This window comes from Streptopelia decaocto (assembly GCF_964273445.1).
Source record: "Streptopelia decaocto genome assembly, chromosome: 5".
NCBI classification, from domain to species: domain Eukaryota; kingdom Metazoa; phylum Chordata; class Aves; order Columbiformes; family Columbidae; genus Streptopelia; species Streptopelia decaocto.
The window spans coordinates 51,618,061-51,644,048 of record NC_138659.1 but is presented as its reverse complement, the minus strand read 5'-3'; the positions used below and the strand labels follow the sequence as shown (position 1 = coordinate 51,644,048).

The following is a 25,988-nucleotide window of genomic DNA, read 5'->3' as shown; positions in this document are numbered from 1 at the left end:
CCGGCTAGGTGAAACTTTTGGGGTCTTCAAAAAAAACCACTCTTATTAGAGACAGCTCTTCATAGGAGGCCACAAACAGACTTCCTCTATAGACCCAAATTCTCATTTAGGATTTGTTTTCCAGTAAGGCTGGTGCTGTAACACTCAGCATTATTAATCTTGGTCCCTGGCGATATCTGTAGTATTTGACACCATTACTGGCAATAATATCTGCAGTGCCGACAATGGCAGAGATAATATCCCCCAGTATTATTGGCATTAGCAGGGATCATATCTGCAGCCTGTTATTGGCAGAACCAAACGTAATGTGTCCAGTATTATTAGTATCAGTAGTGATAAAACCCACAGGCTTGTTAGTATGATCAGTGCTAATATCAGCAGTAGGTTTGTGGGAGAGGAGGAGACAGAGTGAATTCTACTGTAAATGGCAATAATACTCGGGCTGTTTGCAGTAAAGGAATCCTCAGAAGAGATGGAGGAGCAAACCTGAGAAGACAGAAGTTCCTCCTTTCCCCTCTTCACCTGTCATTTTGATGATTAGAGTGATTTACATTGAAGTAAGAAATGCAGGGCTGTGTCAGTGCAGGGAGACAATAAAGGGTCACCAATATTTTGGCAGGTCTGGTGGTGTTTTCCAAAGAGTGTTAGCTGTATCAGTGCAGGCAGTTCACCGACTTCACAAGGAGGTTGAGCTACGCAGAACAGGGTGCTGCCTACCAGCAGCAGAGCATTTGCACTGTGGTCCTATGGCTGCAGGACGGCAGCGTCACTGTCTCTTTGGTGCTGCACGTATAATGATTTTACCATGACACACTCTACTGAGAAGCACCGCTTCTGTTACAGGTGGTTTTCACTTCCTTTACTCCAAATGGGAGGACTCTGCAGGGCAGGGTTTTGACTGTGTTCAGCTTGGGGATTTTTCTGTCTGGCCACGATCTCATCTTCCTACTGGGAAAGTAGAAATGCCTTCTTCGGGTGAGGCAGGGACACCTGCAAGAGTTCCAGTCCTGAAAGCTGTTTTTTTAGATACTGCCCCAGGACAAAGACTCTCTTGAAGAAAATTTGGAAGTTAATTGTTTAAGTGGAAAGTAACACAGAGAAGAGAGATATGTAATGTGTATAAGAAGGTCTGAGCTTTTGAGCAGATATACAGCAGCTGAGTGTGCCGCTGCAAATATGATCCCATTTGTGTTGTTCAGCATGGCAAGGATGATATAATTTAGGAGACGTAGCTGTGACATTTCAGGTGACTTTGTGTCATTGTCAGTGGTATCAATATGTGTTTGCAGGCAGTGTGGCTGTGGTTATCATGTTGTTGTAACTGTGACACTGTAGGTTGGGGGCTTGTGACACTAGTGATAAGATGAACTGTTTCACTGCTTGCTGCGCTGCCCCATCCCACTCAAGGCCATTACACTCTTCGCAGAGGTGACTGTGATTTGTTTCTGGTGGTTTGTCTGCATCATCACATGCCGTAAGGTTGTTTCAATGCAGTAACTGTTGGCACATCGGTGCAGGCTGTACTGTGCTGTCATTTCAACTCATATAGTTGTCACTGCAGCTGATGTAATGTGTTGACTGACAACAGACTGTCACCTGGCCATGAAAGTGAAGTCAATATGGCTATGTCACTGCAGCACTGTGTTGAGAATTGTGTGTTTTCACAAGGTATGACCATGTTGTTCCACAGCATACTGGGGTGGTTTCAGGACATGCAGCATGCTTATGCTGTCCTCTGCAGTATGATGATGCTTTCCCAATGCTGTACTAGTGCAGAGAGGTCTAGCCCTTAACTGTCCTGTAGGGAAATACATTTGTTTTCCTATGCTGCCTGCATACATTTGCAAAAAGCATGAGTGAATCGTTCCACTAGACTGTATCATGGCATCTGAAGTATGTTCATCTCTGGGAATATGAGGTGTATTTCTGTTCTCCAAAAACTGTTGTGTTGTTGAAGACAACAGAGTGTGTTGGGATCCCCCCAGGTGACACAACAAGCACTTCTGTCTGTGGTGTGGCTGCTTTGTTTCCTGCTGTGATTTCTTGTCACCACAGCTGATGTGTTTGCATTATTCTATGCAATTGCTTTACTGCAGGTCAGCAATAGTCTTAACACTGGAGGCACTGACGCTGGAGGCACATGCAGTTACATGGCCTCAGGTGCTAACCCTATGTTCCAACCATCACACACAGCTGTGGGGTGTGCACCCAGCAGTTTATGGCTCTGCACATGGAGTGAACACTTTCTGGAGTGTTTCATGCTCTCACAGTGTCTTCTGCTTTCCCTGGGACTGTGTTGTTTCATGCAGTGTGGCTGTCAGCTTGCAGTGATGCTGTATCACCGCAAACAGCAATGGCTATGGGGGACCTCCAGGCTCATTGTGTCTATACACATAAGGGTAGGCAACACCCCCATTCTAGATGAAAATGTAAATTGAAGAGGGAGTTTATTCTCAGCAGCCACCCACATCTCCCTCCTGGGGGTCTTTGGCTGGTGAGACTCCTAGGAGGACATAAGAAAGGCACCTGCTACTCATCCTGCACCTCTCTAAATTAACTGCAGGAGGATGGTCAGAAAAGAGAGAGTATGTGTGGAAAAGGAGAGGAGGGGAAAACTGGATAAAGTAGAGGACAATGTATAAGTAGCACAACACTGTTAGAAATGTGGGCTGTTGTACCACAAATCTGGAGGTCAGTCTGTAAGCAAGAGAAACTGTGTCTGTGTGTGTGTGTCTGCGCACACCCTGGGAGTTTGGGTGTATATCTTGCTCAGGAGGACTTCAGGTAAGGGAGGGTTAACAGCTTACATCACAGAGAGCAGTTTGGACAGAATGCTCTGCTTCTAAACCTTATAGTGCTGCTGAGTTTGGCAGGGTTTGGTACTATCTGAAGACAAGCTGGTCTGGCTTCTGCTGTATTTGTGTGCATCTCTGCTTGTGTATTTGTGTCTCTAGGAATGCTCGCCTGTTTGGTTTTTTGTATTTCTGTGTTAGGATCACTGGTTTCTACTTATCTGTGCTTATGTACTGGGGTGAGTGGCAGGTTGGACCCGTATTTTTGTGCATGCCTATGGACACCTGGAAAAATGTGTATGTTAAGCCATGTATAATGTTGCCTAATAGGAGAATGCATACTGTGGATCATACCGATATCTGGGCACATACAGCTCAATATTAGTGCTATGTACTTCTGTGAATGACAGGTATTTGTACTCACATTTTGAGCATATATGTGAACGTTGTATATTTGTATGTATATTCTGTGTGTATGTGTTGTTACATACTTGGAGTTTCACTGTATCTTTGTGGTTGCTGGATATGAATATGTAGCCTGTTGGTGCTGTGCACTTCTGTATATAGTTTGTACAGATGTGTATTTGCATTGGGGTTATATATTTGTGTGTATGCTGTATGTATATGTTGGTTGTTCTTGCCTGTGTGAAGGCTGTTTATTTATGTAAATAGTTTGTATTTGTTTACATAATTTAATTTTGTACATGTGAACTTAAGGAAATTGCGTTGAGTTCCAGGTTTTCATTTAGCTAGTGTATGTATATTTTTGTAAGTTATTTGTTTATTCAGAAATTACATCTAATTGACATGCACCTGCATTAGTACCTTCTTGTGTCCCAGTTTGCGTTCTTGTGTCTTTAAATGTTATTGGCTGTTTTGTGAGTCTTATGCATAGAGTTTTTCTTGAAGTTTGTGTGAGTGCCGTGAATGTGTGCTAGTCTGACTGTTTACTTATGGGTTCCTAGTCTGTGGTTAGATCTCCTTCCACTTTTTGATTCATTCCTGGGAGGGGCTGTTGCAGGTAAAGTGTCAGCAGCTACAAGTCCTCCCAGTGTCTCTGCCTGCTCGTGTCCACCACCGCAGAGGCTGCTCCCTCACTCTGCTGGTGCCTGTCTCTCCCTGGAGCTCCTTGTCCACCCCAGATGAGTTGTACACTGGGTCTGCCCACATTCAGGGGGGTGACTTACATTGTTCGTGGACGCAAAGTATATGGGAGCCAGAGGGAGCATGGTGCCTAGACCCATGAGAATCCCAGATTAATGCACAGTGGATGACAGAATAAACTCCAAGAGAGATCAGGAAGAGCTGGCAATGTGCAGGCAAATGGTATTTTAGAGAGTTGTTGGCAACTGGTGTAACAGTGGATGGGGGTGCCATAACAGGGGGAGACAGGGATGGCACTGTTTGGGGTCACGTGACACAGCAATGAGACATAAGGGCAATACAGCTATGGACTGAAGGTGACATGTCACTGAGGCACAACAAAGTGACATGCCGATAACCCAGGCTGATCTATCAGAACAGGGAGGGCTGGTAAACCTCCATCAAGAATCAGCTGAATAAGGCAAAGGAGAATGGGAGGAGCAGGGTGAAGAAGATCAGGCAAATCAAGGGACATGTACTGTGGCTGTAGGAGCCAGGTCACTGTCGGTGTAGGACAAGCAGTGTCTCCACGAGGAGATCACTTGCATCGTGGTGTGAAGGGCAGGGGCAGTCTGTTAACAGTGGCTGTTTGCATCACAGGGATGGAGAGCAGGGATAACACAGTGATGACATCAGGTGATGGACATATCCTGTGATGGTAGCCATGGACCATAGGGACTGCGTGGGCAGGGGCACAATTCCCAGTTGCTGGAAAAACAAAGAACCTAACGGGCAGTAAAACAAAAACAAAGGAGACTTGGAAGCACCTGACAGCCCTAATTCATCACAGCCCAAGATTTTTTTTCCCCCCTCATGTTCCCATTATATTTGTTTGTAAAAGTGGAAATCAATTTTGAAGGTAATTTTCTGGAAAGAATGGAAGGGAGGTGGGAGGGCCGGATAAGGCAGAGATGGCAAGAGAAAAAAAAAAATTTAGGCCAGGCACAGCCCAGGGGCAGCTCTTGGCAAGGTGAAAGAAAATTGCATATTCAATCTCCATCCATGAATCTCCCTTGCTGCTGCCCGCCTCCTGCTCGAAAACAATGAAGGCTTTCTCCCCTACGCTGCACAACGCCCGAGTATCAGCGCTCACTTTAACTTCAGGGTCATTAATTCACCTGATTATTGCAGGAGAGGAGAGGGTTGCAGAGGCATCCATTCTAAAGAGCCCTCCCTTAGCTCATCCTTTTATTAGTTTGGGTTGGGGGGAGTTGAGATAATGTGTTGTCTCGGACTCAGTTTAAAAATGGGAGGGGTTGAAGAGGGGGTGGAAAGAGGTAGAGGTGGAATGGGAAAGATGTGGCCCAGCTTGTTGTGGAAGGGAGGGTCAGAAAGCAGTCATTCTTGCATCCCTCTGCTGTGGTGTTATTGCAAATTAAAAGTAGCATGTTCCACTCCATAGCTATCTTTCAGGGAGGGGAGGGGCATGGGTATATGTCGGCATGGGGATGGGGGGGATCTTATCATTGCTTCTTCAGCAGCGTAGTGTCACCCTGTGAGGTGACATTTGAATTTACAATTCCGCTGAGAAAAGCCATTAATTCACAAATTAACATTTCTCCCTCTCTCTCTCTAGCTCTCTCTCTCTTCCCCTCTCTCTCTCTCTCTATCTCACATGGATGTGCAAGCAATTGAAAAGACAAAGGAAATAGCCTTAAGGAAGAGACTTTACTGCTACTCTGTCTGTGCAGAGATTGCTACTACTGCTTCTAGATAGATAAACCAATTACCTGAGCTGCTCTGTTCATGGCAGCCTGCTATTACCTCCTTTTGTAGAGCTGACTCCATTGCTGGATTACACTATGTGTATCTCATTAATGTAAACCAGCACGATACTGGGCACTGTCCCTGACCCTTCTTGCCACAGCCCATTGCTCTGCAGTGGAAGAGGGAACTGGGAGAGGAGCCAAGAGCAGAGGTGATGGTAGGCGCAACATACTTCCTAATGCATAGGGACCACGACACACAGAGAACCTGCTTAGAATATCTGTGCTGAGCTTAGAGGAGATGAGGGCTTCCCTTTTACAGAAGAGACTGCATGACATTAACCTTGATCTCCTTCATGTCTTGGTGAGCACTGAAAGTGCTGTGCAAGAGGCATCAGGTATGGCACCAGGTCTGGGCAGTCCCTTGCAGTTCAATTCTCAGCATTATCCTGAGTTTCCTCCAGGTGTAGAAATGCATGTGGTAGGCAGATGCAGAGGTATGAGTACGAAAGCTGCGTATACATTGCTAGAGGCAGACGTAACTGACTGCTGACTCACATAGGTACAAGACAAACCTCAGGATAAGAAGCAAAAATAAGCACTCCAGCTTATGAACTGAGAGGACCAGATTCCTCTGTAGTGCAGCTCCTCTGAAAGCCAGTCAGTGATGCCTGTGGAGATGTTCTTGCCAAACACTGGACACTACTTCCACACAGCCCCCAGTCCTCTTCTGATTCCCTTTATTGCTCTCTCCTGACATGCTCTTTCTCACATGCTTATTTCAGCTACCACTGCTGTTATGGATGCTTGGACAGCACGTGTGTACAGTAGACACACACACGCAGGGACTCAGCCGCTCACTGATGTCACCCCAGGCACACGTCTGTGACACCAGCAGCCTGCCTGTGCACACTCACAGCCCTGCAGACATGGCTGCTCCCCACCTGCCCGGCTGAGGTCCCCTTCAGTGGCTCCAAGGCTGGCTGCTGGGGTGCACACTGGCAGGCAGCTTTCTGAGCATCTTCTGGTGCTCTCTGCAGACAGCCTTGCAGGAACACTCCTGGCTACCCTGCCCTTTAACCTGGTCACACACCTACATGTGTTTGAGGAGAAAATGACCTAGCAGTGTGCTTTACATAAAGACTTGCATGTTAGTCTTTTCTCACTAAGAATTCTACCTACGTAAAATTAGACAGAAATCTTCACCAAGAAGTTTTCCACCCCATAAGGGTTTGATGGGCCCTGTTCAAGCCATTCTCCCAGCTTCCCTGAAAGGCAGAAGCTTGCAGGGAGCAGTTCTCCAGGTAAAACAGAGCAGAACTGCTGTTTTTGGAAGCCCGGTCTCCATATGCTCAGCGTGTGGAGTGTGTGCCCTCCTTTGGCATTGCCTTGGCTCCTTAAATCTTCCTAAAAACTTGTCCTCTAAACAAGAGGATCTGCCTCTCCGACATTCCCAGTGCCCCACGCCATGCACAGCACATGGCCGGGGAGCAGCATCCCGCAGCCGGTGCTGGAAGACAGATCACGATCAGCAGAGGCATCGGCAGGCACTGCCAGTAATTCAAACCATCCTGACCGTTCAGTGAACCTGAACCTGCTGACCTTGACAGCACCAGACAGCAGCGGCCTCAGGAATCCCAACCTTTGCAGAGTCGTCAGCAGAGGACGGCTCCCGCTCTCACCCTTTCTTTCTCTCCCTCTCCCTTTCTGATCACATCCCAGCAGCCAGGGGGTCCCGACAGTCAATCCCCAGTGCACCAATTAGCTCCTAATTCAGCTACCTCTGCACTCCCAAGTCTACATCAATGTAATGTTAAGCATCGCTTGCTCTTCGTAGATGTAAATCATTCCTATAGAGGCATGTCGTCTTGTGCTAAAGGAAAACACTAAGCACCTCGTACTCAGTTAGGGCCAGATAGAAGCCCCTCCTCCTCCTAAAATGGGGGCTGCTGTTGTTTGGAAGGAAAGCAGGAGCTCTTTGCTTCCCCAACTGATAGCATCAGATCCTCCAGCCTTGTTTCACTGGATCCCAGAGGGAAGCAACAAGATCTCAGCAGGTGATTAGCCCATGACAATCCTGGCTGGATAGATGAGGGGCAGGGAGGTGACTCGAGTGGAGAGAGAGAGAGAGAGAGAAAAAAAAAACAGTGCTTAATTTTGCCACAAGAAATTGCACTAAAGAAAAATGAAGTTTGTGAATATTTTAAAACTTTTTCAAAGAGTACTGGTTTTCCTTCAGCTACCTCTGTGGCTGCCAAGCAAGCCTTGAAACAAACAGCATTTTGTGCGGGCCTGCACAGGCTAGGCGAAACTCTAAGACCATGCCTATGGAAGGCAACTTTGTTAATAGCAGATGGCCTCAGAGAAGTAGCTACAGATATCTATCTATTGAGACAAGAGCAGACATCTGTAATTCTTTGAAGGTGATTTTTTTCATGCATCATTCAGATAAAATAAAGGACACTTTGAATAGGTGTCAGATACAACTCATGTCCATTTTAGGGCCCTTTAAAATGTCAGAGTTTTGTCAAGAGGCCTAAAAATAATGCCTAGGTCTACATTTCTCCTTTGTTTTTTCCTTCAACCAGCCAAGCATCCTGCTGCTTACATCCCGTCAGGTTCAAAGAACAAAGTCCTCCTCCCACACTGGTCAACAGCTCCAGGAAAACACACAGGAGCACAGTGCTGGAACAGGAGCTAGGTCATGGGTATTGCTGTTTCTATTTGGATGTGGAGTAGGTCAGGATTTCTTTCTCTCACTGGCTCTGCCTTTTATGAGGGCTCAGAGGTGTTATTCTGCTTTTAAGCTAGGGGATATGCATCATAACAGGTTTGTAGGCATCTGATTAAACCTTAATGAGGTCATTATTGTGTATGAAATGTCCATCAAGTCTTGACTGCCTTCTTGTCCTCTCTTAGATGCTTTAGAAAAGGCTGTTAGGAAGGTCAGGTACACTTCCATGCCTGGTTTCCCAAATGAGTTGTTGGGGTTTTTTCGCTTTGGCTTTTGGTATCTAGTGTGGGAAGAGAGAGGCCTCGAACAGAAGAGTTGACCTTGCAAGCAGATCAAAAATATCCTAGAGTTTGGAACAACTTTACTAAATCCCAACAAATTAAAAAAAATACCTCACTAGCTGATTCTCAAAGATACTTATGGCTCTTCTCTGCACAGCCCTCTCTTGTTTGTGAAACTGATTGTTACCCATGACTGGGCCCCTTCTTGTTTGGGGACTACCTCTTACAATTTGAAACATTACAGTCATGTATGTCATATCACTATAGGCTCCTTCATATACCAATAAAGGCCTTTACATGAGCTCATGCAGAGAGATTCCAAATTACTTTAGTAATGATTTATAGTTATTATAGGAATCAGCATTAAAAAAAAGAAGGAGTTTGCATGATGACAGACCACACAGATTGCTGCATATTGCAAGCCTGTAGCTCTTTCATTGCATGGCATTTTGCAGTTACCCATCCTGTATTATATATTGTTTATTAACCTTCCCATTCTTAAGATCTCATTTACTACTGAAATGTAGCTGACTCTTGGGTGGACCATGGCAGATGTTGAACAATACAACAACAGTGAAATTTTGCTGTGCCATGTCCAAATGAAACCACAGGAGAATTAAGATATGCTGTGGGTAATCACTCAGGCTGGATTTTGTTCAGGACAGCCAGGTTAATGTCTGCACTCTTGCAAAAAATGCCATGGGAATTTTAATGACTCTGAGTGATTGGAGCCTTTGTTTTACGGCACATCAAAAATGGCAGCTCTGAAAACACTCTGCTTGAGCACTGGTTTAGTGCTGACTCAGAAGAGCTTCCAATAACATGATTCACTAGCATCTGCCTCAGGGGCAGGCACAGCCTTCTTTGACTTGCCAGGTTAAGGTAGAGTGTGCATGAGGGGGAAATACGGTGGAATGAAAGGAAGGGAGAGCCTAGAGCAAGGGAAATGGAAGGAAAGGAGGTATTAAGTGGCATGTTAGTGGGGGACCAAGCCAATGGAACCCAGCAGGCTAAAGAGGAATTCGGATTTCTAGACTGTGCATTAGAGGTGTCCATGGCCTGATGCAGATCTGCTGAGTCCTAGTGCCAGTGGCCTCTCAGGTGCCAGTGAGCTCCACTGGAACCTTGGGGATCTCCCAGAAACTGGGAGATGGGGCTGGATGTGGACAGCGCAGCTGTGTGCTCCCTCATCTCTAGCGGTCCTGATAGCAGCGTTGATTTGCATGTCAGGCAAAGCACTGCTTGAGAAAAAAAAAACCCTCTGAGTGTGGCAGTGTCAGCGCTCGCTGTTGTTCGACAGTGTAAAATTAAATTAATAAAGCCCCCAACACAGGAAAACATAACAGGAAATTAATGGCCTTTACTGTCGCTCTGATGCAGTCATTTGCAACCCTGCTTTCCGCACCAAAGACTTCATAAATGCAAGCAGTTTCTCTAAACAAGCATAGTTAGGGCTGCATGCGATGTAATTTTTTGCATTGCTGCTGTCCTTTGGAGCTAACAAAAGCCGCCCTTTTTATGTGCTCACCAAAGGGATCCTGCCAAGAAGTAGCTCCCCAACAAATGGGCATAGGAAGATGAGAGGAGGGAGCTAAGCCATGCCAATGATGCTGAGAACATCTTCTGCCCTGACAGAGGGAACAGCATAGTGGCAGCAGCTCTCCCTGGGGGTTCTGCACTGAAGACAATGTTGTGGACACCACCAGAGCATAAATCAGGATAACCCTTCCAGTAAATTTCAGGATGTGTAAATCAGTATAACCACTGAATGCAAGAGACTTGCAGATTTACGCTGATTAGAGCAGGGGTGTCTAACTCGTTTTCACCAGGGGCCACATCAGCCTCGCGGTCGCCTTCAAAGGGCCGAATGTAAGACAGTCCTAAAATTACATTTGGCCCTTTGAAGGCAACCACAAGGCTGATATGGCCCCCGGTGAAAATGAGTTTGACACCCCTGCCCTAGAGAATCTGACCGCTGTGTGACAGTTCTACTTGCTATTCCGCCAACCTAAACAAAGGGAGTGTACTGGGTCCTGGGGACAGCTGCATTTCTATCTGGCTAACAGTCAAGACTCATAGTGCTAGTAAAAGACGTTGGACCCACACTCTGTCCCTCATTACAATGGTATAAACCCCCAGTGCCTCTTCTGAGGTAAGAGAATTGTGGATTTGCAACAACTTGACTGAGCACAGGATATGTCCCCTCACATCCGGCATACTTAAAGGTCACAAAGCTGTAGTGACTGCTCACAAAGAAGCTGCCAACTTTGACTACCCAGGCTAACATGCCTCATCTCCACACCTGCACAAGCTGTAGTACATGTTGGACACACATGTGAGGCAGCTGTTTCCGGCTTAACAACTAGAAAGGCCTTTACTGGTGCATTCAGTATGGCTGGATGTGCTGATTATTACTACCTAATGCACAAACCTAAGTCTGTATAGACTTAGTTTCCCAGATGCTCTGGGCTGAATTTGCAATCATACACTTAGATGCTGTAGTAAATACATATGATTTTCATACGCATACACACACTTACTTCTTTAAATGCACATTTGCATGCTCCCGTGATAATCCAAGACAGATCTGAGTACACACTTCATTACACACTTGCACACACAATTCATTTCATTTACATTCTCATTGAGCATTGCCATTTTGCTCATGTAAGCCCTGCATTAAAGCTGCACTGCCCAGCCCTGCTCCATCTGAGGTGCTCTGTCATTCATAACCCCTGTGTGGAAGGCTCTGCAGCCCCCCAGCTGCCAGGCACCAGCCCACATCTCGCTCATCCTCGGTCAGGCACGCTCGCTTCCCTGCATGAGCAGCCTTCCTTGCTCAACAATTCCTCATCTGAGCTATATCCACATCTTGAAACATAAAATCCCTTTGTTTCTGAGCCTTTCTGCTCTGCGCCTGAGCATGTAATTAACAAATACACACAATTTATGTGTCACTGACACACTTAAATTACAGAGACACATGGACCAGCACAGTACCATCAATTTGCATACTCAGATTCAGGCTTGTGGATTCCCTTGAGGGAAATGGACACAGGAATCTGAAGAACTGCAGAGTTCACAAAGGCTGATACACTTCTGTGAGGTGATATTCCTCCAGCACTCATCTCCCAATATCCCTGTTTCTGCAGCATACTATACATAACCTGAACTTGCACCATACCTTCTTTCACTGTCACAGTGTAGATCCCTGGTAACATTTCTTCTCTGTGCACTGTTGAATATTTCCAGCCCCTTCCTTGCTCTGTCATCTCTATCCTGCACCCACCTGGGATCCTTTCCACTGAATGTGAGGTTCACCTTTCCTCCCACCAGTTCAGTTATCGCAATCAAAGCCCCGACAATTCATGCAGCACTGCTACATGCTGCAATACAGAACCGACCCATCTAGAGATGACTCCTCTCACACTGCCCAAAAGGCTGCAAAAATTCTTCTGGAAGGAGATGTAAACTCCTGTAAATTTTACACCCTTCCTTTTCCAAACCCTACTGAAGAGGGCAAGAAAGTTACACAGGGAAAAAGATCGCCAGTTTAGGGCTGCCAGTCCTTGCCCTTGTCCCTGCTGTGGGGAGGACAGCATCAGTTTAGTAATCATTGAGGCTGCAAATAGAGTCTCTAGAAACATCATGATATCCAGACTGGGTCAGCTTGTGCAGACCAGGACACCAATACCAGACACTTCTGACCCTGCGAAAACGTGTGATCTGCTCTCTCAGCCGAAGTCTTTGTCCTTGATCTCTCCCTTGGCTGGGGATCGGCTCAGACGCAGATGCAGGAGGTCCACTATTTGCAGCAGGAGTTCCATGCCAGGGTCTGAAGCCCAGGTCTGGCAGTGGTGGGCTCCATCCTGGACCCACGCCAAATGCAGTGTGAGGGTCTGTGCAGCGCTGGCTGCCATGAATGACAAGCACCGTCTATCGATCGCGTTCTGAACTCGGCCCAGCCGATAGAAGGTAATTAATGACTCCATTTGCCTCAGTACCGAGGAGAACAATTGAGTTTGAAACTGCAACAACTGGCAGTGCGGGGAGAGGCCCCCCGGGACCTCCGGCAGAGCTGCCTGACAGCCCGGGCTGCGCGGGGACACCGGAACACATCAGAGGGGGAAAAAAGAGAAGGGAAATCGGATAAAGGGAAAGAGCAGTCTTAACACAAGGGCTGACTTGGGCAAGGGCAGCACACGGAGCCGTGAGTGCCCAGAGGGTGGGACAGGGCTGCTCTGAGTGAAGCACCCTGGTGGGGACGGTGACAAAGCAGGCTGCAGGAGAGGACAGGGTGGCCTTGCTGGCACATTTCAGCAGCCGGCTCAGCACCACTGCGTTAGACAGATGCGTTTCCCTTGGAGGCTTTGACAATTAGATGGGTTCTGCTGTGTCACCTGGCTGGCAGTTCTCATGCCAGTCACATTCACTTTTATGATGACTGCGATTTTTATTGGTAATGCTGCGAAGCTCCAGCTGAGATCGGGGGGGCCCTCAGGCAGACTTGTCATGGGGTAATAGCCCCCGCCCCAAAAGGAAACAGTATCTTCGTGTTTGTGTGCCAGCTGCACAGCTTCTCATGACCTTCCTACGTGTTTCTGTGCGTAAAGGTCTTCCTCTGTCAGCAATACTTCTGAATTATTTGTTGAGATGGCCCCTTCCCACCCTGCGCAAGGGTGCTCTGTGTCACCAGTAGCCAGCCAAGTAACTGCATTACTCTGCTTTATGCTACTTGTACATGATGGTGTCTTTGTGACTTCCAGACCTGGGAATGTCTCTTTGTTTTGGAGCTATTTAATGGGCATATTCCCTGTGTCAGATGTAGTTAAGGTTGTTCCTGTGTCCTCCGCACAGCATTTCCTTGTTATCTGTCAGGATACTTCTGTGATACCCGTGGAGCATTTCTGTGTCTTGTGTCGAAGGTTTATGCTGAACAGTGGCTGTGTGCGCTGCCTCGGCAGCCCCTCGAGAGGAGAGATGTTTCCTGTCACATGTGCAAGGCCAGTCCTGATCAGGCTGACAGCAACTGTGCGCTCTTGTGAGGGACACAGTGACCGGGGCCATGGTTCACCTCTCAAGCTGTTTGTTAAGATCCTTCTTATTTAAGAGAGAGGTGTCCCTGTGTCACAGTACCACAGAGTTTCTACCGCCAGCAGAAAGGGAACTGGGAAAGGCGGTGATGCTTCCTACAGGCACAGCTGGCGCAGTTACCGAGGTGGCATCCCCAGACTCACCCTGCAGCTGAAGCCTTGCTTCACCACAGTGCCCCTTCCAAGAGCTGCTTTCTTGGCAAACCTCCATCCCTTAAGTTTTTACTCCTTGAACTGTTCTCCATCAGTTGAAGTGACTGTTGCCCACCACATTGCCATTCTTCATGAGATCTGCTTGTCTTTCCCAACCCAAATTTTCCCCATGAGCCCTCCCTTCACTTTCACCCACAGTCTTCCGATGGTCCCCATCTCTTCCCCAAAGTCCTCTCTGCTCCTTACTGCCACTTTTGCTCATATCCATGCAGTTTTCAGCTCCCATACTTCGTGTTTTACAATATTTGAGGCTTAGTTGAATTCACAGAGTCATACACTTAGGTGAGAATTGCAACTTTGATCTAAGACCAGGTATAAGTGTCTGTCCCTCGCAGTTTCAGGGAAAAAATGAAAACCCATCCTCTATGGGTTTTGACATCAGAAAACAAACACAGGGGATTTACAGTCTTTTGGTTTTGAAGAAAATATAATGATCCATGACGGTGAATGTCTCAGCATTATCAACACAAAACATATAAATCTGTCTTTCAGGATCATCTCTGTGAAACCTTCTCTGCTTCAAAAGTAAAATCCATATGCACAGCTCATATTATTGCTCTGTGACGTTTGGGATTTGGGTGCCTTACCATTATTAAGTCCAATCGTACTGCAAGCTGTCTACACAAAGTCCACCTGCAGGTAGCCTACAGGCCTCTGTCTAAAGTTTGTTTTCTTTTGTAGATTTAAAGCCTAGGCCATGGCAGAGTGCCTCTCTGTGCCCCATGTCCACAACTCCCACCTCAGCTAAAGCATTGCCTTTCTCCTTACAACTTTTCCACCTCTCCCTATCTATTTGCTTGCTTTGATCATTCTGATTTCTTATCTAACCCTGTTCCTTCCCTTTTTCCTCCCATCATCCTTTTCTTTCATTTTCCACTGATTATGCAGGTCCTTTCTTATCAGCTGGTCCTGAGTTTCCTAAATGCATATACGCAGTTACGTGAGCGCACACACACACACACGCTGACACAAATAAATAAATAAATAAAAAGGTCAGTGAGCAGAGCAGCAATAACCCCTAAAACAGTACTATCAGAGGGACATGATTGATCAATTGAATTCCATAGCGGCTGAAAAATGTGGGATTAAGTAGTGTATTATACGCACAATGAGTTGAGGCATGATGTTCATTTCAAGTTCATTTCGCCAGCCCTCTGCCACCAGATCAGGCAATCAATAGGGGCAGCAGATATCATATATCACCTCTCTCCATGCTAGGGAGAGAGCACCATAATCTCTCGCAAATTTAGAGTGACAGATTTGTCAAGATCTGAAGGGCCTCTGAATAAATGAAGGAAAAGAGACTCCTACAGTGACTTGGGAAAGCTGTGGTTTCAGCCGCTTCACACAAAGGCATGGCCTGTGCACACATGGGAGACGTGTGTCTGCAGGCAGACACGAATTACAAACACATGTGCATGTGTGCACTAATCTGTGCAACCATGCAGGGCAACTCACTAAGGGTAAAATCCAGTTTAATGACAATCAATGGAAGTTTTACCATATACATGAACACCTGTCCACTCACACCAAACACCACACATAGTGTAGGGCTGCCATCCTTGAAAATCAAATACAGCCTAAACCAGTTGCCACAGACAAATGGCTGCTCAGACATGTACAGTGATGCAGAATCTAAAGAATACCAGAATAATGATCTCCAGCAAAAGCACCCATGTGTATTAGCATCCTGGTGTGCACAGTCACACACACTGACTGACACATGTGGAAAAATCCTGAAAGGCAAACAGCTTCACAGGCTGCAGACAGATTGAGACAAATGCTGATACAGGAACACACATTGGTTTTTTTTCCCCAAGCTTGGACCCAGGAGCTGTGTGCCAGTTTTCTACAGGGAGGACCAGACAGAAGTACCTACTGGAACTGGAAGCATGAGCCTTGAGTTACCCTAGTTCTCCTGAGAGCCACCCCCTGTAATAACAGCCTAGTCCATCTAGAACACAAAAACTGCAGTGTGCAGTCCACCAAGCCTGATCTTTGCTTTATTTTCTCGTAGTCAAATGTGTCATGAACTCCAGCTTTCAGGAACTTGAGAATTTTCCCTTGTGCAAATAAGCCTGAGGAGAGGAGAAAATGCCAGGGATCAGTGCCAGTAAACAGCCCTGCTCTGGCTAGGAGTGAAAAAAAAAGAGAGAAGAGGCTACTCAAGGGAAGGCTGCTGGCTGGGACAAATCAATATGTAATACTTTCTATGGTCTTGCAAGTGGTACTGTACTACGTTACTGTATATAATGTACTATTGATTATATCATATCGTATAATCACCTATAAACGGATATATCTCATAGCCAGAAGGCAGCAGGCGCAGTTATAACTCTAGGCCACCAGTTGGGCATTAACTGTGCCAGGAAAATACTCATCTTGGCACCATTCATGAACTAAAAGATGAAGCTGCGGACTGTCACGGTTGTGGCTGTTGCACAGTGAATGCCACTCCAGGCTCCCGGGAGCATCGGCTGCCCACGACCACCTCGCAATTGCACAGGGGAGGGAAAAGGTCTATACAGATCACTCAACCAGTTTCTTGACAGGCAGTAAGTTTCTGAATTTCACAGATTGGAAGCCACCAAGAAGGCTGAAGTATGAGGAACAGAAGTGAATAAGCAGGGAGGTAATTGCAGCACAAGAGGGAGAACCTGATCTTAGGCTAGACGGGGTGATTATCACACCATCAGACTTGTGCCTGATGGAGCACAGTAGGTGGAGATTCAGGTATGGAGGTATATGAGCATGGATGAGACAGGATTATGGCCAGTCTCACCAAAGTTAGGCTAAAAGGTGACAGCAGAAAGATACTCAGCACAGTTGGAGAAGATTATAATGAGCAGACTTGCCTGAGATGAGATGAGAGATTATGACAAAGGAAGATTCACTTCAGCTGGGACAGGAGGTTATAGCAGACAGACTCACCTTGGATGTGACAGATGCTAATAGCAGGAAACTCACTTCAAATAAAAAGGGGTTATAACTGAGATAAATGCACCTCATTTGACTTGGGAGATAACAGGGGAAAAAAAAACAAAAACCAAACCACCACACCCAACACAAAACCAAAACAGGTGGGTGATAAGATGGTTTATCACAGACAACGATTCAGTTTGGATGAGGCAGGGCATTTATAATGGACTCACCTCTAAGGGAATGAGTGGGCTGTAAGAGACGTGGGAAAGCACAACAGAGAAAGACACACCTGGAACACAGCAGGAGGCAGTGCAGTGAGACCGGACTGCCAGAGGGATATTACAGGGACAGAGATGCACTTCCGGGGATGCTTCTACCAGAAAAATAAGCCCTTTTTTTTCCTAGTAAGAACAAAGGAATACCAGGAAGGTCGATTCCCACTGAGTAGGACTAGGTTTTGTAATACAATAATTCATTTTGGATAGGAAGGGGCACTGACAAAGATTCTTCTCATTTTGGAGGGAGTTTTATAACAGAGTTATGGGTTGTGATAAATCACAAGCTACATGTAGGAGAATGGGACAGAGCTCTTAACAGAAACCAATGTATTTAGGATGGAACAGATGCTCCACAGGGAGAGACTTGTCCCTGGTGAAACATGGAATAAGAAACAGGATCATTCCTGTTATCTAAGGGGGATGAAAGACACATCTGGGGTATAACAGGACAAGATCAGATGAGAAGGAAATTACAAGAAAGCTATAACTGCTATTGGGACTGGGGAGCTCCAAGAGAGGCTTACTCCCTTCCAAGCTGTAAGAGAGCCCTTTCTTCATTCCAGGCTTCCTCAGCCCTCTCCAGTACAGGTCCATCCTCAACACTCTGGTTTCTCTGTGAGCTGCCTCTCCAGTAGCCTCCTAGTGATGCTAATCGCTGTGTTTTGCTCCCATTTTATGCTCAGCAATGGAGATTTGGCAATTTTTAACACTGAAAATCAGCGGAACCGAAACTCATCTCTGAGCTGAGCACCATTCTTCACAGCCTCACTCATCCCAGGGAGGAGAGTCCCACCGAGGCCATGGGAGCAGCCCGGCTGCCCCAGCAGACAGGAGGGGGCTCCCCTTGGGTCCCCGCAGCCTCCCTGTCCTGCAGGAGGGACACAGCTCCCTGGGTGGAGGCGGAGGGCCCCACTCTTTCCCACTCCATCCTTGTCCCACATCCCTTGCTGATCCGAGCCAGGGTGGTGCTAACTCCCTGTTTTCTCTGTCTGTGCCCTGCAGATGTATCCGAGGGCTCAGTTCCCAATGGAGATTCCCAGAGCAGCGTGGACACTTTGCGGAAGCACCTTCGTGGCGACACTTTCACCCAGCAGCAGCTGGAAGCTTTAGATCGAGTTTTTGAGCGTCCTTCTTACCCTGACGTCTTTCAAACATCAGAGCACATCAAATCTGAGCAGGTGAGGGTCTGGCCTGGTAATGGGGACCCACAGAATGATGGCAGGGAGATTCCCTCACCAAAATTACTCTCCCCTTCTTCACTCACTATTCTCCCACTGACTTGTTACTGCACATACATCACATTTACCTGTCACAACATTTTCTAGTTGTAAATACATCACCACGTTGATGCACACATATACACAAGCTCTACCTCCTCTCATGAACATGCACATGGTGTTCTCCCTAAATCCCCATGTCTGCCTCTCCCTCTGCACACAAACCTGCAGGTACGCGGCACGTTTTTGCCATGCACACACAAACACTGCCGTACACGTTCACTGGCACACAGCATTGCATGGAAACTCCTGCACCCTCAGATCACAGCAGTGACCAGCGAGACACAGGGTTAGGCTTTAACGGAGCATTTTCCATCATGGTCCAAAGCTGAAGACTTGACTCCCATCTCCAACCTAGTTTTCCGCACTTACGTAGCTCTGCCCCCCTTTCCCTTACCCCCCTGCTTCCCCGGCCTTTTATCCCAAAAGCTGTTTGTCTTAATAAAATGAAAATCAAAAGTCTTTTTAAACCGCCCCAAGCCATAAACCAACAAAGGAAGAGAAGGAGAGGCTGGCTGTGGACTCCCTTCATCCCAGAGTCCCTGGGTTTATTACAATGAATAACCTTTATTTACTTTCATTAGACTATTAAGCACCAGCACAGTCATTTTTCCCCCTGAAACTCTGAGCAGGGCCCATAAAGCAAATCCGAAGCCTAATTGAGTTCATTTTAATTTCTCTCCGATCACAGCGAATTACTCTGGTGATAAATCAGGGGGCAGGCTCACCCCCAGTAGAAGGCCTAATTTGCAGCTAATTACAAAACTGATTTCTACAGGAAGATCAATACGAGAAGGAATTGGAAATGACTAGGCAGTCCTAGCCAAGCAGGGACAGGGGCGGGGAGGGGGCAGCGTGTGGGGAGCCCGCTAGAGTGGGGGAGATGTGGGGAGGGGGTTGGGGAAGCGCATGGAAAAAAAAAAAACAGAGCAGAAAGAGCAGAAAATCAGTTTTAATTTAACGTAATATTAATCAGAGCAACTTTTCCTGCTGTTTTGTAGCCTTCCTGGTTTCTCCAGCTCCCGCATCTGGTCCGGAGGCTGCCACAATAAAAAGGCAATTACCAGAGCCTTTCGGACAGGACACCCTTTCAGATTCAATGGCTCTCCCCCTCCCACCCTTCTGTTAGCCATGTGCCTCCCCCCTCCCCAATTTCATACCCCAGTGCACAGAGTGACAGAGGCAGGGGATGAAGCTTCTTTGTTTGTTTTTAAAGAGCGAGGACAGAGGTAGCAGCAGAGGGGAGGCAGAGGACCCAGCAGAGAGCCTGGCTACTCTGGGCCAGCACTGTCTGCTTCCTGCAGCCCACCTGTCCCAGTCACGTCATTGCAGCCCTCTGCCCAGCTGTCCTTGTCACCAGGGCAAACATCTCAGCCAAGAGGAGGGGAGGTGGATTTCCCATGTCTTCTCCCCTGGGGTGGCACAGGCAGCCATCCCCATCCCTATCACACCGAACGAAGGCTCAGTCACACCACAGATAATGGGCCAGATCCCTCATCCCGCTTCCCCTTCCCAGTGGCGCAGAGGCGGGTGGGATAGCTCATCCTAGGAAACCGCCCCCACCCCGCAACCCTCTTGTCACTTCATCTTCTCCGTATGCTCCTCCTCCTCCTCTTCCTCCATCTGTGCAGGGGTTTGCATCTCTCCTCTTCCTCCCCCTCATCTGTACACCCTTCCCTTTCTCCTGGCGCATCAATAGCGAGCTGTCTTTCTCCTCTCTTCCCCAGGGTAATGAGTACTCCCTCCCAGCTCTGACCCCTGGTCTCGATGAAGTCAAATCAAGTCTATCCACTTCTGCTAACCCAGACCTGGGGACAAATGTGTCAGGACCCCAGACGTACCCTGTGGTGACCGGTAAGCTGCTTGACCAAACAGCAGAACCAAGCTTTTTATTTATTTCCCTCATCACCATTAGCTTCTGCTTTTTCTGCTAATGCAAGAGATCCCTCTGTGGCAAACATGGAAAGAGACAGAAAGAATGTGGAGGACGTAAGGGCTCAAGAGAAGCTTGAAATCCAGAGTACTGGCAGTTTTGGGTACATCTAGAGGTGCCCAGGTGTGAATCAGACAGGCAAGCCCAGGTGTGGATCAGGAACTTGTGTGCTCAGATGGGGCTTAGGGTTGGATGTTGGTGGAGGACAAATATGTCCAAATACACACTGTGATTTTTTTCTTTGTGTCTGAGAACAGGAAGGTCGTGGCTGACCCATGACCCACTTGGTTTTCTTGGAGAGAAATAATAATTTAAGCTTTATTCAGCTCTGGCATTTGGAAGGGGCATTTGCAATCTAAATACTGAGCTCTGCTGAACTGTGACAGCTAAACCCCCTCTTCCTTAAGCCCATGAGTCTCTAACAGCAGCTGGCAAAATAAATTTGTTCACAGCTTTCCCCCTTCCCTCATGTGTGGGCACATTAACCTCAGGAGTGTCGGGGAGAGTAGGAAATGAGAGCAAATGCAAGACAGTAAAGGAATCGAGATTCACAGAAGTAGGAGGCAATTTCTGCAGCAGCTGCACTGGAGGTTGTATCTCCATGCTTTCCTGCAGAAGCCCCTGCAAACAGCCTCGGAGGTCAAAGCAGCTCGTGGCTGAGGCAGACAGTCATCGCTTGTTCAGTAAACACTGAGCAAAGGCATATTGTTGTACACAACTTTGGGCTACCAGGAACTTTGGGACCGGGGCAGGATTAGTAACAGTTACCTCAAATACAGAGGATATCCAGGGTGAGGTCTGCAAAATGTTGTGGAGAACCATGGGGAGGTGAACTGCATGTTTAGAGTGTGTCTAGAAGGCGTGACATCCTGAGATTTTTTTCATGGCTTTTACTGCTATCAGGCTTGATCCAGCATCTTTGTAGCCATGCAGTTTCTTAGCCGGCCAGAAAAAAATGGCTCAGTTGTGGCAAAATTGTTCCATCTTTCATTGTATTTGCATATGGAAAAGAAAACTCAGCCAGTGTCCACCTACCATTTAGCAGATCTGCATTTCTTACAGGAAACACTTTCCTGTCTTTGGAGGGCAAAGCCAGTAGGAGAGCAGTACTGTCCCTCCTTCATGGGAGGCAGATCCCCATAGCTGGATGTAAAGGTGAGGTGCCTAAAATCAGAGTTTAAGGTTCAAATGGGCCATTAAAATAATTCTTTTTAGTCTTTCTGCCTAAGTGAAGAGGATGCATTCCAGCCTGTTAATATGAAAGCAGAATTCCCAAAGGCTGGGGATGCTGCACAAGCTTTGGACATGACTCTCACAAGGGGATGGCAGGAGACAGATTTGGCCTCACAGAAGTGGCTGTGGGTTGAGGCGGAAAATCGTCATGTCTCCCCCACCCTGTGCCATCCTCACTCTATTCCCTGCAACACTCCCATCTCAGCTCGAGAACATCCCCATCTGATCCATCTGGATCCAAGAGTGAGAAAAGTTCATTTCAGACCCAGCTTGACATTCCCAGGTGGCAACTTAGCACTAACATCTCAATCTGTATGCGACATTTCAATCAGCACAGAGTAACAAAAGCAGAACTATTAGTGTTGGGAGCTGTTCACTGGTGGTAATGATGGGGAAACTCAGAAACTGGAAACGAAAAGGGAAAAAAAAACCCTCAACACCCTGAAAGGCAACAGGGGAAGAGGGGCAGAGAATTTTTCCTCTGCACTTAGGCCAGGATCCAATGTTTGGATTAATGGTGCCATTACCCAAGAAAGGACTTCAGATAATGCTCATTCGTAAAATGTTTTTGCTGGCAATTAAATGGTTGCAGTTATTGATCTTCATTGATCTGATGTCCTCAATTTGCATAATCTATTAAAGATGAATGATTCATTATATATTTGCTGTGGGGCTGGGCAATGCTCTCAGGAAGGACCAGAGAGGTGAGGAACTCAGTGCTGCCTCTCATCTGCCCTGGCCAGGAGATTAAGGAGGAGGCTGGGAGCATGCAGATGTCTTTGATGTCACCCAGATCCCTCTTCCAAGAAAGGATATTGGAGTAATAGCAAGTATTGAATTGTCGGCTGCCTGTTCTGTGGCAACACTGTCATCTTTGAAATGCCTCTTTGCTCTTGTCCAGGGCAGGCTGTGAACCCAGGTGATATCTGGAACTAACGTGAAATAAAACCACCCAAGCAGGGTACAAACTCTGTGTGCAGTCACTTCAGCATATAAGATTTAGCTTCATTTGACAGGAAAGTCTCCCCAGCTCAGTCTTCCCAAACAAAAGGCATTATCACTAGATCTTTCCAGACCAAAGCTGTCTGGCATTGGAATCTTGCCCTTCTGAAGATTTCAGAGAAAGTCCTGCTCTCCATGGGTCACAACTAGCTTGCTTTAGCAAGCTCTTTCAGCTCACACCATCCTGAGAATATACACCTCCAAAAGCCATCAAAACCTCAGCCATATGTAGCTACCTAAAATCTTGGAATGTAGTGAGACTGTCAAGTACAGATGTTGCTGTCCCTCTGTCCATCTGTGAGCTTCTTGGAATTGAAGAGCTAGAAATGCTGCAAAACATTCCCAACGTGAGGAAGCCCTTTCCCAAAGTTCTGGGCATCTATCCAAAGGCACCACTTAGCACCACAGTTACATACAGCACAGCCTTGCTCAGTACTGCCAATACCAAACACCACCTTTCAGACAATTATTCTATCTAGTGCATCTTAGATGGTCTGTTTATTATTCACATCTCCTAAACGAAGTAAAGAAAAACATTTGCTTACTATGGAGCAGACAGGTCACCCTTATTTCTTCCCATTAAGTACCTGCAAGGAATTTCCATGAATGAGCTGACACTTCATGGTGAGCTGAGCACCGGGCTAGGAAACATGGTCCTGCTGTTCTTCATATAGAACAGACAGTGCAGAATTTTGCCACTTCCTTATGAAGTATCAGAGAGAGAAAGCTCTTAAAAGCTGTCTGAGAACACCACCTCAGCTCCTCCTTCACACACAGGCCAGTGGGCCAGCTACATCTTGCCTCCATGCCACGTGGCCATCGGAGCTAGATTGGCATAGGTCCCTGACAGTTTCTTGGACAATATCTTTGGACACACATCAGATTTCCTAGAAGCAAAGATCCAAGCTTGAACATACCAAGATAAGGCATGTACATGCAGTTGAACACCAGGACAAGAATTCTGTTGTTCAGAGATGTTCTACTTCAATTATTTCTATTGAAGGCAAACAGCTCAGACAGATGAGTACAAAACTGTACAGGGCTAAGGAAACACAGAGAACCTCGATAGCTTTCTTTTATTCAGTAGTTTCCACAGGTCTGATTTTGGAAGGTACTCAGTAGCTAACACCCAAAACGTGAGCGGAGGAGAACCTCAAGATTTTGGCACTAGCAACAGGAGTATTTTAAAAGCACAAGGTTGCTCACAGAAGCTTTGAATCCTTTGAGAGCAAAGGTTAAGATCTTTCTTTAAGCGCCATCAAAAGTCACATCTTTGGGAATAAGAATGCATGAAAGAAGTGGTGTGTCTTCAAACTACGTTCTGAGTTCCAGGGACTTAGATTCATAGTATGGGAGCAGAGCCCTTTCCAACTCAATTGTCTAGCCCAGAAGTTACCCAAAAGAGAGGCAGCACTATGCAAAATAAAACACAATGGGCTTTTCATGTATGGCTTGAAACTTGCTTATTAACAGACTACTAAAGGGGAGGGTTTACCTACTAGAGGGATTGTAAAATTACAGCAAAGGTAAAGAAAAACTTCCCTTAATTGAATCCCAGTAGTTTTAACTAAATAGACTTGTTTGCCAGCCCACTACAAACAGTGCAGAGAAAAGACAAGCCCAAGAAAAACAGGGTAAAAAAAAATCACTTCAGCAACTTCTGCTGTTGACTGAAGTGGGACGACGAGTCCCCTTCTCTTTCTGTGCGGAGGTTTCTGTTCTGAGCACTTCTGTGCCATGCTTGGCACCTCTTAACAGGAACAGGTAACTTTTAAAATTGTCATCACCCACCAAAACAGCTACCAGGTCCTGTATAGAAAATGTTTTCTTTTCTCTGGGAAATACATTTTTCCCTAAAGCAACAAGGTATCATCCACAGTGAGAAATCCTGATGACAACTCAAGATGTGTCAAAGGCATCAAAAAAGCACAAAACCCATCAATCTCACTTTCCACCAGACCTCCACTCCCTGGCATGGGGTTAGATTTTTTTTCAGTTTAAGTTAATTTTTCAAATTCACGCATGAATGTGTTTCAGAAAAAAAAAAAAAATATATATATATATATATATATATAATTACTTACATTATGTCTACTTACTATGTCTGAAAGATATACAAAACCAGTACTTAAACAGCATCTGATTTCTGTGAAAGTTTTCAAGATATTTGTGATGCTAAGCACAGAGAAATCACTGGCTGGACACCTGGATCTGAAGTTCTTCTGAAATGATAAACTATCTTTTGAGAACTTCAGCCTCCTGCCAGATGAAAAGATATTATTTCCTTTGTTTCAGCATAGTGAGCGAACTGAAGAGAATTTTGTTCAGTTCAATAACCAGGTCATTCAAAACTAAGAAACAAACTAGGATTTGAAAAAGTTTGTTTTCCTCTATTGGTGAGTGAATTAAGTTTGGGGTGAAAGGATCAGATCTATTAGTTCTAAAATCAGGTTCTAAAATCAGCTCCATTTCCTCCTTATATATATTTTTTCCTTCATTTAATAAGTAATTTTTAACGCAAAACCTGCTTAGCTTGTTTTTCCTGTTCTAGTATATTTAGGAAGTCAGGGAACCTGAGGTCATTTTATTTAATTAGCATGAATAATTACAAATAGTGTTTTTATTTTAACTCTAATTTCCATCCAAATATAACTTGACACAGATCACAAGTAAAAAGTTAATAATCTAATAAAATAATAATATGGACTCATCGTTCACTGTTTTCTCATATAATAATACGTAAAGACAAATTATATTAAACAACATAATTGCTTAAATAAATGTGCACAGATGCAGTTCATCTACTTCGCAAAAATTGAAATAACCAAATTTAGGGTAAATTTTGTATTTGACAAAATATTTGTTACCAGCTATAAAATTCAACCTTTTAGAAATGTAAAACAAGTTGATACAGCTTGTTGTTTTAAATCATTATTAAAACTGACCATTATAAGTTGTGCTTACATCATTACTCTGAGGGGAGGAGCACTTCCTTCCCCTTTTCCTTGTTCGTACTGGTGAAAATTTCCTGCCTTGCTCCAATCTACTTTAGTCTCTGACACCAGGGAGCAATAGCCATGGTCAGGGCTTGACTGAGCTGACTTAAGAAAACCTCTTCAACAAACTGCTAGGGGCCCCAGATTGGCTTTGGTGACAGCAGATCCCACATACACAGACCCATGCCCTGCGGCACAGCACCCTGGCCGCTGCCACCAGCAGTCAGGCTGTTGGGAACATCCCTGGATGCCCCAATGCCCTGAAAAGGGAATGTGACAATCATTCATGTGGCTGCTGCAAGATTGTTACTATCCTGCCTCATGAAAATGAAGGAGGTATTTTCTGTGAGCAAGCTTCTCCTCTATTTAAGATGAGCAATTTGGC

At 46.0% G+C, this 25,988-nt stretch overlaps 1 protein-coding gene across 2 annotated transcripts in view; it reads left to right on the top strand.

The window, feature by feature from the left end:
* PAX2 (paired box 2) overlaps positions 1 to 25,988 on the top strand; it is a gene marked incomplete at both ends in the record, with an annotated part of 82,711 nt that overhangs the window by 39,913 nt on the left and 16,810 nt on the right. For both annotated transcript variants that reach the window (XM_082052800.1, XM_082052801.1), the window contains 2 exons: positions 18,165 to 18,340; positions 20,167 to 20,293. In XM_082052800.1, coding sequence (XP_081908926.1) covers positions 18,165 to 18,340; positions 20,167 to 20,293 — 303 coding nt within the window. The remainder of the gene's footprint in view (positions 1 to 18,164; positions 18,341 to 20,166; positions 20,294 to 25,988) is intronic.